Here is a 12,768-nt window from a genome sequence, read left to right on the forward strand (position 1 = left end):
GAGAAGGGCAAAAACAAAAATTTGAAATTTAAAAAAAAAAAATCAAAAACTGAATCAAGAGAAATGTTTGATTTGAATCAAACTTGAAAATTCTAATCAAACTTTTCCGGTGAAAGATTTCAAATAACAATTTTGAGTTCAAAATATTTCATGAGGGGGGAATGTCTTTTTCAACACACTGTCATATTAGATGATCTCCTTAAGGCTGTGTAGGAAGTCAGTGGTAGAGCGGGAATAGAACTGAGACACCAAGACTCCAAGCTTCTTTCTCGACTCACTCCATGACAAAGCTAAGTATCAGATTTTCCCACATTACATCTTCTCAATATTCTTTCCCTAGAAAGATTGGCTCGAAGCAGGACAATAACTGACAAAACTTTCCATTTCTAGAAAGTGGGTCACTCGGGTTGCCAATAGAAAGTGGTCTTCAGTGTGGGTCTAACTCTCGTTTGATTCTATGTAAATTCCAACTACTGGGGCCTACATTTTCCAACGTCATTAGTGATTTGGGGCATCCAACTTTGAAACACCTTCATGAACTCTTATTTTCAGAGGATTTTCTCCCAAGGATTTTTTTTTTCCTTTTGACATTACAATGGGCATGAGAAATTGAACCTGTCTTCTGACCTCTAGGTGAAGAAAGCCAATCAAGGCCAAGATTCCAACACATTGTGGGAAGTGTGCATTGCTGTTACCTTGCTGTGTCTCTGATATGTATAAACAGATGGCTTCAATTTCCAGGGCTCTGTCCAACATCTTTCACCAAAACCCTTCTTTCATATGAGCTGAGATAGTAATAATACTACTTTGCTCTTATGTAGAACTTTTCATCCATGGATCTCAAAGCACTTCACAATCTTTAATATATTTAGCCTCACAACACACCTGTGAGGCAGGGAAATCTTATCAGTTCTGTTTTTACAGATGGGGAACTGAGGCACAGAGCAGCTAAGTGACTTGCCCAAAGTCAAACAGACAGTCTGTGGTAGGGCAAGGAGTGGCACCCCATTTCTCAAGTCCTAGGCTAACTGCCTAATCACTGTACCATCCTTCCTCATGCTTTCTGCACTCATGCTCCGGGCTACCAGATCTGTAGAAAACAACATAGAGTAATCCCTCCAGTAAGCAATCACCCAGGGACTACCACACATCTAAGAACATAAGAACAGCCATGCTAGGTCAGACCAATGGTCCATCTAGCCCAGTGTCCTGTCTTCTGACAGTGGCCAATGCCAGCTGCTTCAGAGTGAATGAACAGACCAGGTAATCATCAAATGATCCATCCCCTGTCACCCATTTCCAGCTGCTTATCTGTGCCATAAACTATTTTTTGTCTTACAATAAATATGTAGCATAATTGTATTCAGTACATTTGGGGATACTTTGGAGTGGTCTCTTAAGATGGAAGGTTGCCTAATTAGGATGGCTCCTTGTACAGGTTACACTACACCTCTTGCCCAAGTTTTACTTTTAATGAAACACACTAACTTGTGAACCAGAGGAATTCTTAGGCACGGAAAACCCCTGTGCAAACTCAACCAGAAATAATTGGACATGAATAGATCCTTTCCTTTTATAGACCTGTTCCAAATTGCTTCTAAGTTTTCATTTTAACAATGTCTTCTATTTCTATAGTGCCTTTCGTCCCAGAGACGCCAAAGCACTTTACAAATTTAAATAGGCTGCGCTCAGGGATCGCTTCAACAGTCACTGATGTACACTCACCTCTGGGAAGAAACGTGGCAACTGATCGACTGGACACAACACCCCTATCATTTAGGAGAAGAAGTGAAGAAGAATGTTGTATCCAGTTGAACTTGGAATTTGGAAAGGCAAAACACAATCACCAGACCACAACCTGTATAGCCAGAGGCCGAGATTTTGAAAGCAACATTTAATGGGAATTGAGCGTCCCAGTCTCTTATCTAGCTTTCAAAATTTCTTCTTAAATCTTTCTTCTAGGTCACGAAATAGTAGATTGATAAAAAGCCACTGAGATATTTTTAAATACATTTGATTCTTTATTTAATGTTTAAATCCATTCAGGCCAGTTTTTTCAAACTTCCATTCTTAACTCCACTTTAGCCACATAAGTAAAAGTGACCTGATTCATAGATGTCTGTAGTCCTTACAGCTTGCATTGACTTCACTGGGAGTTGTGGGTTCTCTGAAAAACAGTCTAGGTTTATTTAGGTGAAATCAGGTTTGAAAATGTTCTGCTTCCTATGTCGTTCACAAGTCTTGTCAAGGTTATACAGATGTTCTTATGGAGTACTGTGCATATGCTTCTGGGATGGCAGCTTCAAAGGAGATCAATGGTGGCCTAAATAAATGGGGCATCATTGACTTCAATGGGAGCACGGTTAGGCCAAGACTTAGCACTTTTGAAAATCATCCTGGAGCAGAGATTCCTGGGATTTGGGGGGAGGAGAGGGGAGAGGCATTAGAGATGTATTGGTGATAGGTTTGCCAGTTCTCTCTAAAATCTGTTATAATTGTGAGAAAAGGCAAAACATATGAGTTTAGATATCCTTTCAACGGAGGTGACCAGTGTAATAGATGTGTTTCCAAAATCTCTACTGTGGTAGGGCAACCTGCTTATCTCCGATTCCCTCAATAGGAGGAAATTACTTTGGAAAACGTTTCCCCAGTCAATGGTTTATCTGTTCTAGCGGGTTAGAAGGCAGCCTTACAGAAATAAGTGAAATTCACCCCCTTTCTTTTCTGTTAGTGATCCCTGACATTTTGAAAGTAGAGATAACAAATAATTGCAAGGTGAATTACAGGTTGGCCACATTTACAAAATAATTTTTGTTGTTACACACTTGGTGATTTAAGGGGAAGTAATTTCCATGTTGTCTTGGCAACAAAAAGTTGTGTCTTCATATTCTTGTTAGTATATTTTCCTCTCACACCTACCTTCCCCCATACCCCCCAACTGAGCGCCACTGCTCCTATTTGTAGTAAGAGAATTGCTGAGGCAAGGGGCTTGGCCATCTAAGGAGCATAGGACTTGCCATTGCAGATCAGACAATTGGTTCATCAGGTCCAACCATGCTGCCTTTGGCAATGTCCGATAGCTGATGCTTCAGAGGAAGCATGCTCCTTGCCTTAGGCAATTATACGGTGTTTTATATGATGAGGTGAGGGGATGTGGAAATCCTTCTTGAAGCATGAGATTTGATTAGTCTTATCTTAACATGCATAGCTACAATGTTATTAATGGTTATAAAGCTGTCTGTATGTATCTCAAATAACACCTGTGGCCATGAATTCTACAGGTTGATTGTACACTATGTAAAAGGAATAATTCCTACCATTCACTCAACATCTACTACCTATTAATTTCAAGAGTAAAGAGGGTTGTGCAACAGCTGTGGGCCAGAGCTGCCCTAAATAGTGTATTTATTTGACCGCTCCTCCCAAGCATGGCAGATTTGGATTTCGCGGAAGGAAAGCTTTTATAGAGATATAGATATATATAAAAGCATTGTTTTTAGCCTGAAATAATGGTTAGAAAGAGTTGTGAACTCATTCATCTCAATGTTGTGCTGATTCTAACAATGACAGTTTAAAGGCCAGGTTTTCAAATAATGTAGTAGGGCAGTTGCACACTTAATTTGTGCCCACAATTGTTTGTGCAAATCAGGAAATCGTGTGCAACTGGCCAGTGGTTATCAGTTGGAAATTTGCTGTGGATTGTGGGTAGAATATGGACCTAATTTTGTAACCCTGACCCCACAGACCATAATGAAAATGTAATTCAGCCTCCCTTCCTCTATAGAATGATTTTGAGCATCTTGGACTAGAGCAAAGGTTGCACGCACATTCGTCATGGGCTTCACAGGGAACAAGTTTCCTTTAAATAACTAGCTCAGTGTATGGTATTTTCTGTTATAAAAATCGCTTCATGCCAGAACATAACAGTTAGAGGCCTTTCAAATGAACTTGGGTTGGGGGTGAAGAGGGAGGCTATGCCATAATATTGGCAGTGAAAGCCCCCCAATGACTTAGCTTTGTGGTTAAAAAGGGAATGAGCAGGGAGGGAGTGGGGCGGGGGGCGTAATCTGCTCCAGCTATATGGCCACATAGCTTAATTGTCTGCTGCTTCAATTTTCTTTTGAGACCTGCTAATTGCAACATCTCTCAGTTAGTTACTTACAGCTGTACTGCTGGGTAGAAATGGTGATAAATGCATAAACTGTGTCTTATTGATTCTTGTTGACATTTTACATGCTTCTTTTGCATTCTTAACCTCCACTTGGCAATTGTAACTATGGTACAAGCTTCTGGATAATAAGAGCAAGGGAAGTGAATGAAACGGTTCCTTGACCATTAAAAGCAATATTATCAAAGGCTCCGTATGTTTTCCCCCTAATGTATCTCTAATAGTTTGTTCTCTCCCCCCCATTGAAGTCACAAGATAAGAAATGAAAACGCTTAGTGTTATTTCCTATATTAATAATAAGAATAATGTTTTTAAGAGAGATTACTTTGAGACTGATGGTAAATTTGGGCCTCTTTAATTTTAGTGCACAGCATCAATATGGAATCTAGCAGAGGTACTGTAGCTTATTTACCATTCTACTACACATTTTGTCTAGAATGCCTTATAGAAAGATGTTTGTGAAATTATTTTCTTTGACAAAATTTTTTTTTCTGGATAACGGTAGTCGCAACATAATGTGTCTAAATAATAAAAACATCATCAGCTGTTCTATTATCTGAGAAATATATAAAGTAGCGCAACACTACTGTAAAATCTGCATAAAGAATTCTAACTTTAAAATTTATAATGCTAATCTATCAGTAAGATGCATAGTGGATTAGTTTCCCTTGTATCAAGGGATTTTATATATTTTTTAAAAAATTACCGCATGATGCAAAAATGCATTGACTTTATTTTCATGACTAGATGTAGTGCTTTTGGGTAATGATCAGGCATTGCTTTCTCTTACTGTTGTTTGATTAAAATGTTAATACAGTCTTGACTTGATAATCTTACCAGGTACATACAGATCAAAAGAGAAAAGATGTTTTATGGCTCACAAATTGATTTACATAAACCAAGCAATCTGTTGCCTGCTGGATTGCAAAATGGTTTATTTTGCCCATTGGCCACAGGGGCAACAATATTGTATTTTTGGTGCCAGAACATAGCTTTCATGCATTAGCTCTAAAATGACAATATGCTTCAGCCTCTCTGTGTTTAGATTTGCTTCATTTGGAAATCTTTTAAGTAGTAATAATAATAATGTTTTGAGGAAATTGAGTGGAACACTAAATTATTCTCTGAAACCTAAGTTCAAACTGTGCAAGGCTAAGGGAGCTGAAAATCAATGCACTGTTAAAGTCATTAGAGATCACAAGTGAAATAAGTCTGTGTTGCTTTAGCTAAGCTTTTAGTGTGCCATGGTATTATTACAAAATCAGCCTGAATCTGCATTAATTTCACAGTCTTTTTCTTTAAGATGCCCAAGGGTGCATGAAGAAGAATAAAATGTAAATTTCAAAAGGCCGTGTTTTTATTAGTTAAAAGGGCAGTGAGCCGTGCAGTACTAAACTTGACCTACACCATGCCCAGTATTGGTATGAGTAGCAATAAAGGGGAGGCTGGCAGGGGGAAACAGCTCCAGCACTGAGCTATTCTTTTTTCTATGATTTAAAAGGGAAAAAGTGGTTTTCAGTTATTCTCACACACACACACACACACACACACACACAGAGCTCCAGTATATTTGAAGGAGGTCATAGTTTTTGTAGATCAAAGAATTATGCTTGTACCCATAAGTATCAGGACTTCAAAAAAACAAAACTCGTAAAGATTTTTATTTGAAAAATTCATTTTTAAAAAATATTTAAATTCCCCCCTGCATTACTGAATTTGGTCTGGCAGCATCACTGGGTCCTCTGGCACTTGGTTTCAAAGCATTTTATACATGTTTTCCTCATTCTTATTTGTGTTCAGACCATCTTGATGAAATTTACCAGTGCCATTATGAGCTCTTTAAATTTGTACTTAATTGCCAGTGATGCCGGCAGTTTATTTTAAACCAACCATAAATAAAAAGAAATAGCAGGTAGCTGCTAATGCATGCTTTGGAAGGGATTAAAATATACAATCCAAACTTTACATTTGAGAGCATACAAACAAGCTTTGCTTATTTCAAACCCTGTGGCTCAACAACAACAAAACAAAAACCTCCAAACCCTTTTCTCCCACCCCCACCAATCTAATTTTTTTCTTTCATCTATGGTCAGATTAGCAAGTCAGCACTGTTGATAAATAAATTAGAGGAGTTGTTTACTTTTATGTACTACTGAGAACAGTGTCGTCTTGTGGCCGTTCTCGTAGACTGTGTTGGTTTAACAAGCGTCCAATCCTTTTGTCTTGTTGTTTTTTGTCTTTCCTGCTCCCTGTCCCCTTGTTCCCACAGGCTGTGCGTTTGTTACATTTTCTACAAGGGCAATGGCACAGAATGCAATCAAAGCCATGCACCAGTCTCAGACCATGGAGGTACAGTACTGTATCATCTGCCCTTTCTTTGTTTTCTTTGTGCAAATGATTGTGAATGGTAAAGCCATGGTCTCCTGAAGAAGATCAGACACGTGACAATCTCACAGATTTAAACTTTCACAAAACTCACTCTACCTCTTTTTGTGACATTTATTTTTCCGAATGATCTTGAAACACAAGTAAAAAGATCTCTGGGTTGAACCCAAGCATTGCTTTTATAATGCATCCAGTGGCATTCAATAGAAAATAAACATAAATGAATAAATAACACATATCTGGGGACTAAATTATCCTTTATCTTAAACCAAAAAAAAAATAATAATAATAATAATAAAGCCTCACTTTATATGGATTTTAGAACATTGCAGTTTGTGCTACTCTGGGAAAAGGCTCAATAGAGATTTTTAACCTGGCCATGCCAAGTTCCTAGTGCATGTGTTTGGGAATTTGGGGGGGGGGTGCATATGGAATCTCTTTTTAAATTAATATAATTTCTCCTACTTCATGTAGCCAATAAAAATGCTAGTTATGTCAGAGCACATTGAAGAGCTGGACTAGCTGCAGTGCACTGCCACGCCAGGCTCTGTACAAGCAGCAATCTTTTATTCCCTAAAAACTGCATCGTGCTTTCTAATAATGAGCAACACGAAGCTTTAACTTTTACTTACCTGGTGCGACTACAGTTTCAGGGTAAGAGCCACTTATCGGCATAGTTATCACATTGTCACAGCTCATCTGGTGGTCTCAGCTTTTTTAGTCTGTGATTTATGTCATGGTCTTTCCGAATTTTGCACAAAAGGTCTCACAAGAGTACTAAGCCTTTACTTATTCTGGATCTTCTAGTTTAATCATTTGAGAGTGCATGTTATACTGTATTATGTATACCGTATCTTTGTGTACTGATGATTTTCTCGGAGGTGGCATTTTGATGTTATGTGCACTTGTTTCATCTTTTCTTTTCTTTTTTTTTTTAATTATTATTCTTTTTAAACGAGGGCCTTTCAATTTTTTCTCAAGTAATTTTTCTTTGCAATGCTCTTGTCTCCCAAAGCATGCTGGGTACTAAACAATCATTATTGCGTCATGTCGTTGAGCTGCTTTGTGTAATGAGCGAAGGGAAAGACAGAGGAAAAAAAAGAGACAGTGCATGTCAACTATTTTCTGTACTCTTCCAGTAATGATATTGGCATTGCAAAGCTATTGTCTTTCCAAACATCACATTTGACTTTGGTTAAGTTTATTTTATAATCAATGTGTTTTCTTTTCAGTGCAATGCATTTTTATAGACCCTGAACATACAGAGTTAGATGAGAATCTTCCACAGAGAAAAATCAGAATTATTGAAATTATCTTCACTAGGAAGCTGCTATTACCTAATATATTTTACTGTGCACTATGACACTATATATGGAATAAAAAGTGACATTTTAGTTCATTGGAATAATGCTTCTTTTTATTTTTCTGCCATGTACTGCCCCATTAATTTGGGTCGCTATATTTTTGCTACTTTTTGGTTCCACATAAAACAGAAGTGTTGTTAATAATGCTGTGGTTTTGATGTGTATTTTCCATGTGTTCCCATGTATTTTTGGTCTAGGGTAATGAGTCTCACATGAATCACCCTCACGTCAGCGGATGTTGTAAAATGAAATAATCATTAAAGGTCAGATTCTCCCTTTCATATGCTGAGTATTGTACCGTACTTCAAACCAAGCCCCACTGTGATGTACTTCCTTATGTTGAATAGTACCTTATGCCACAGGTAATCCAATTGTTTGAAGTGAGGAAGTGCATCACAATTTAGCCCTATATAAATAACTACTCTCAGAGGGAAGTACTACTCAGCAGCCTTAAAGGTTGGAGAATCTGCACCTATAATTAGGGTACACATAAGATCCCAAACTGACAGGACGGGTCAGAATATCCTGGACCTTAGCATCGTGATGTCAGCTGGGCTCAGGTCTGGAGCAGAACTGATGTGCTTACTCTTTTGTGAGAGGTGGAGCAGTCCTTCCAGTTCACCAATTCATGGCATGGTACCAATAGGAGTCTGCATGTTCTATCTTGCCAGCAGAAGGAAAGGTACACAGGCAGTGCTTCCCATTGAGAAGGGGAGATAAAAAGCAGCCATAAAATAATGAGGTAGGAGATACCCCATACATGCTTGCATAATGGGGGGTACTTCTCCAGACAGAAAGAAGGAAAGAAGGTATTGTTCTGGTCAACATTCAAAAGCATTTCCTGCCTCTTGGTTATTAATGTCAATGCTATGATGGTAAAAAGTTGACTTTTGAGAGGCGCTATTAAATCTGGACACTCTCTGAAATAATATTGCCCCTGTGCACTTTGATTTCATGTTTTTTTGGCGGGTGGGGGGGATTTTTAAAATGGAAGATTATGTATTATGCAGTCAAGTTTCAGTTGAACCACTGAAGTTATTTTTTCTGATTTCATTATTTTCAGTTCTTTGGCACACATCATTGACTAAAACGTATTTTTCAAAGTGACTCAAAATGATGAGAATGTTCATGTTCAGAAGAGCAAGTGTCTCCTGGAAATAATGAATGCTGCTATTGCTCTTTGCCTTTTACTCTCTATCCTGGTTTAAGCAACTTATTTTTAAAGCCGTAATCGCTGCCCTCATTTTCTGCTTTTCTACCTCATTTTTGTGTTTGTTTGTTTTTTTAAATCACTCAAATGGAGGGTTAGTAGGAGACACTAATTTGTTAACATGGAATAAATAGCAACAGTTTTCTCATATAGAGCCATTTTGCTACGTATAATTTCAATATTCAGAATGTTTGCTCCTTTGAAAATGATGAAATAAGAGCAGAAAGTGGAAAAAATATTATAGACTCCTAAATTGCAGAGAGATTGTTTTTATACAATTTACTGACATTTCAGCATTCATATATATGATATCAGCTGTTGTATTGAGTATTGAGCTGCTGAGCTGACGACTGGAACAGCCATATACTATTTCTTCGTTTTGAAATTCATTTATATTCCTTTTGAAATAGACCTAAGAGTTTCACGTATGTACATGTATGTAGCAAGCAGTAAACTATCCCCATACTTAGCCTAATACCACCAAAGCCAATCTGAAATGGGATACAAGCTTGCTATTACCTTTTTCATTAGCTAAACTGGAAAAATATTTCATTTTTTTTTTTTAAATAAGAGCTTGATTTTAATATTAGTATAAAATCACTGAGAAGAGACAATTGTATACCAAGCGGACGCCTCCATAATCTTTATTCAATTGCTGAAGTGTGTATCTCAGTTTTTATTCACTGAAAAATTGAAAGACATTTTTACAATGAAATATACAAGCAAGGTGCTGGGGGTGGAATAATACATCTCAAGTGATCATTTTCTAAGATGATAATTCTAAAGGAATGGTATTGATGGGAGGTCTTCACACAAAAGATATTATTACCGTGGCTTATTTCATCATTTTGTCTGTTGATTGTGAATGTTCCTATCATTGTCCTATTGTGAGGTTTCTCGGAGAGAAAAGATACGGCTACTCTTTGCAGAAATAGAGAATAGGAACTTTTCTGAAGAAGCTCACAGTGTAGTGAGAGTAGCCATGGGATGAGTTTGGTTAGATATAAACCACCATTTCACACTGTAAACTGTGTCTAAAATCCTGCTGTATTTCTGGATCTGATGCACCCAAGAGTCGAAGGGTAGAAGAGAAATCGGCATGACAGTGGGTAGGGAATGGAGGGGGACTCAGACACTACGATGAAGGGCAGCAGGATAAAACTCAAAGACAGATGGTTTCTACAAATCATGAAATGTTCTAATCCATTTGCCAAAAGTAAACTGGAATCATTATGATGCTACATTGTTCTGTAGATTTAAAACAAAAAATCTTGAGGTTTATATCTGAAAGCAAACAGTTTTCATTAGATAAAAATAGAGGATCTGTTTTCATTCATGTGGCACTGTTTATGTCCATCAGTGTCTTTGGCTATTACTTGAAAACAGACAGAAAAGAAAGAGACAAGTCCATCTTTAAAACACATGAACCGTGAAGCTTAATTAAAGAGCATTGATAAATTCTGTTGTCTCTCCAGGGGCACTCAGATAGTTAAACATCCACAAAGATCTGGAAGGAAAAGAGTTCAGTGAAAAGAAAGAGGAAATTAATAATTTTTCAAGAGCCACATTTTAAAAATAGTTGAATAATAATTAATAAACATAATTTCAGAAATAATTTCCGGTTATTTCAAATGGATTTAAAGGTGGTAAGAAGACGTCAAGGTAGAATCATGTAAATGTGTGGGATGTTAACGAATTTATTTTCCAATCTGTCCAATCATAGGGCTGCTCTTCGCCTATAGTGGTGAAGTTTGCTGATACCCAAAAGGATAAGGAGCAGAGGCGTTTACAACAGCAGTTGGCACAACAGATGCAACAGCTCAACACTGCCACTTGGGGGAACCTCACAGGCCTTGGAGGACTCACACCACAGTACCTAGCTGTAAGTTCTTGTGAAATGTAGTGACCACGAGATGCATCTGAAGAAGTGGGTTTTTTTACCCACGAAAGCTTATGCCCAAATAAATCTGTTAGTCTTTAAGGTGCCACCGGACTCCTCGTTGTTTTAGTGACCACATATTTAGACTTAAACTGATTTATTTTAGCACACTGGAAGCTAATTATAGTGAACCCTGATAAAATGGAATTCCCTACATTTTAACTTAGGGACAGATAATGTGACTTATTCCTGAAAGCACCACATAAATTTATGGCACTATATAAAACATTTTGTAATAATAACAGCGATTTAGAATGAAAGTCTCAAGTTATTTCAGTGCCTTGCAGTCTTCTGAAGATTTAAATTCTATATCAGCTGGAAAATACATCTTCATTCTGATGTTTCTGCCGAACATTAAATTCTGCTTTTTTAAAAATGTGAATACATTTTTTGGATGCTTTCTCTTATCAAAGTAAAATCTTCAGCTTTCAGAGATCAGGTAGACATCTGAAAACCTTCTTCAACTGTGTTTGTGAATGGTCTTTTGAATCCACAATGTTTGAATTTAATTCTACTCTGCATATCAGTTTCCCATAGAAATATTCCCTGTGCTCATTCAAGTTAATCTTTTAATATATTTGAAAATGGCTATCACATTAACTAGTGAAAGTCTGTAAATTAAATGCTCTTTTATTGGTACTAAATGTGCAAGGTTCATATTACTTTATAGAAGGTAGATTTGATGAGCGTTTGGGCATTTTTAAAATGACATTTTCTTTGACTCTTTGAAAGTTAGGAGAGAAAAATGAGCTCGCTACCTTACATTGTACAGCTGCCCTCTACTGCAGGGAATCTGGAACAGCTTGAGTGTGTCATAAATCATAGACTGATGACAGAGATTCTCTTATTGTTCAAGTGGTCAGGGGTCTCTGCCTTTTGCCGCTGTGAAGTTGTGAATGGTCACGCTATATGGCGTATTGACAACTGGGACGTTCCCATGTGCTCAGAGATTTGTTTCTCTGTAGCTGTCGATTGCATAAATCAATTGTGTGTATATGTGGGGTGGGGTGGTTATAAATCTACATAGACATTCATTTAGCTGGCAGTCTTTTAAAAAAAAATACCCAGTATATCAAGGGTTAATAGTGAATCTTGACTGTTATATCAGCTAAGTGCCAGCCTATGAACTAATGAATATCTGTGCACTTGATGTACCTTGTTCTAAGGATGATAAAGAAAGAAACCTGAATTTAAGGGGCTGGGTGAGAATGGACCATGATTGACAGAGATGAGTTATGGTAACTACTAGACTGCAGAGGGTTATAATTAGTCACGCTATGTTGGTTTAAATAGATTCAACACCTGGTTGTTAAAAAGAGTAAATTGATTAATTGTTTTAAAGCAGCGATGTTATTGAGTTTCCCCAGTGTCTGTGTGTTTCTTAATAGAGATTAGACATTAATATGGATTTACAGCATCAACTCTGGGGATGTTCATTCCAACAATAGGCAGAAGCAAGAGACAATATAAAAGTAAAGGAAACTATAAGTACTCCAACTTTAATTTGATGGATAATTTTGTTTTAATCTTGTTGCTTTTTTGTAACATCACTTAGATGACAATGATCGTCTTATTATTAATTTGCAGCTTCTGCAGCAAGCAACTTCCTCCAGTAACTTGGGTGCCTTCAGCGGCATTCAGCAAATGGCTGGTGAGTTAAAAATGATTTCATTTTGTCCAATTATATTTTATTTTCTTAGGC

At 37.4% G+C, this 12,768-nt stretch overlaps 1 protein-coding gene across 15 annotated transcripts in view; it reads left to right on the plus strand.

Moving 5' to 3' along the window:
• The window catches only part of CELF2 (CUGBP Elav-like family member 2), a 673,014-nt gene that overhangs the window by 601,511 nt on the left and 58,735 nt on the right, over positions 1-12,768 (plus strand). For 9 of the 15 annotated variants that reach the window (XM_034764756.1, XM_034764676.1, XM_034764660.1 and 6 more), the window contains 4 exons: positions 4,533-4,562; positions 6,438-6,517; positions 10,851-11,009; positions 12,654-12,717. In XM_034764756.1, the coding sequence (XP_034620647.1) occupies positions 4,533-4,562; positions 6,438-6,517; positions 10,851-11,009; positions 12,654-12,717 (333 nt within the window). The remainder of the gene's footprint in view (positions 1-4,532; positions 4,563-6,437; positions 6,518-10,850; positions 11,010-12,653; positions 12,718-12,768) is intronic. The other 6 variants (XM_034764685.1, XM_034764702.1, XM_034764710.1 and 3 more) reach the window with 2 other exon arrangements.

This window comes from Trachemys scripta, chromosome 1 (genome assembly GCF_013100865.1).
Source record: "Trachemys scripta elegans isolate TJP31775 chromosome 1, CAS_Tse_1.0, whole genome shotgun sequence".
Classification (NCBI taxonomy): domain Eukaryota; kingdom Metazoa; phylum Chordata; order Testudines; family Emydidae; genus Trachemys; species Trachemys scripta.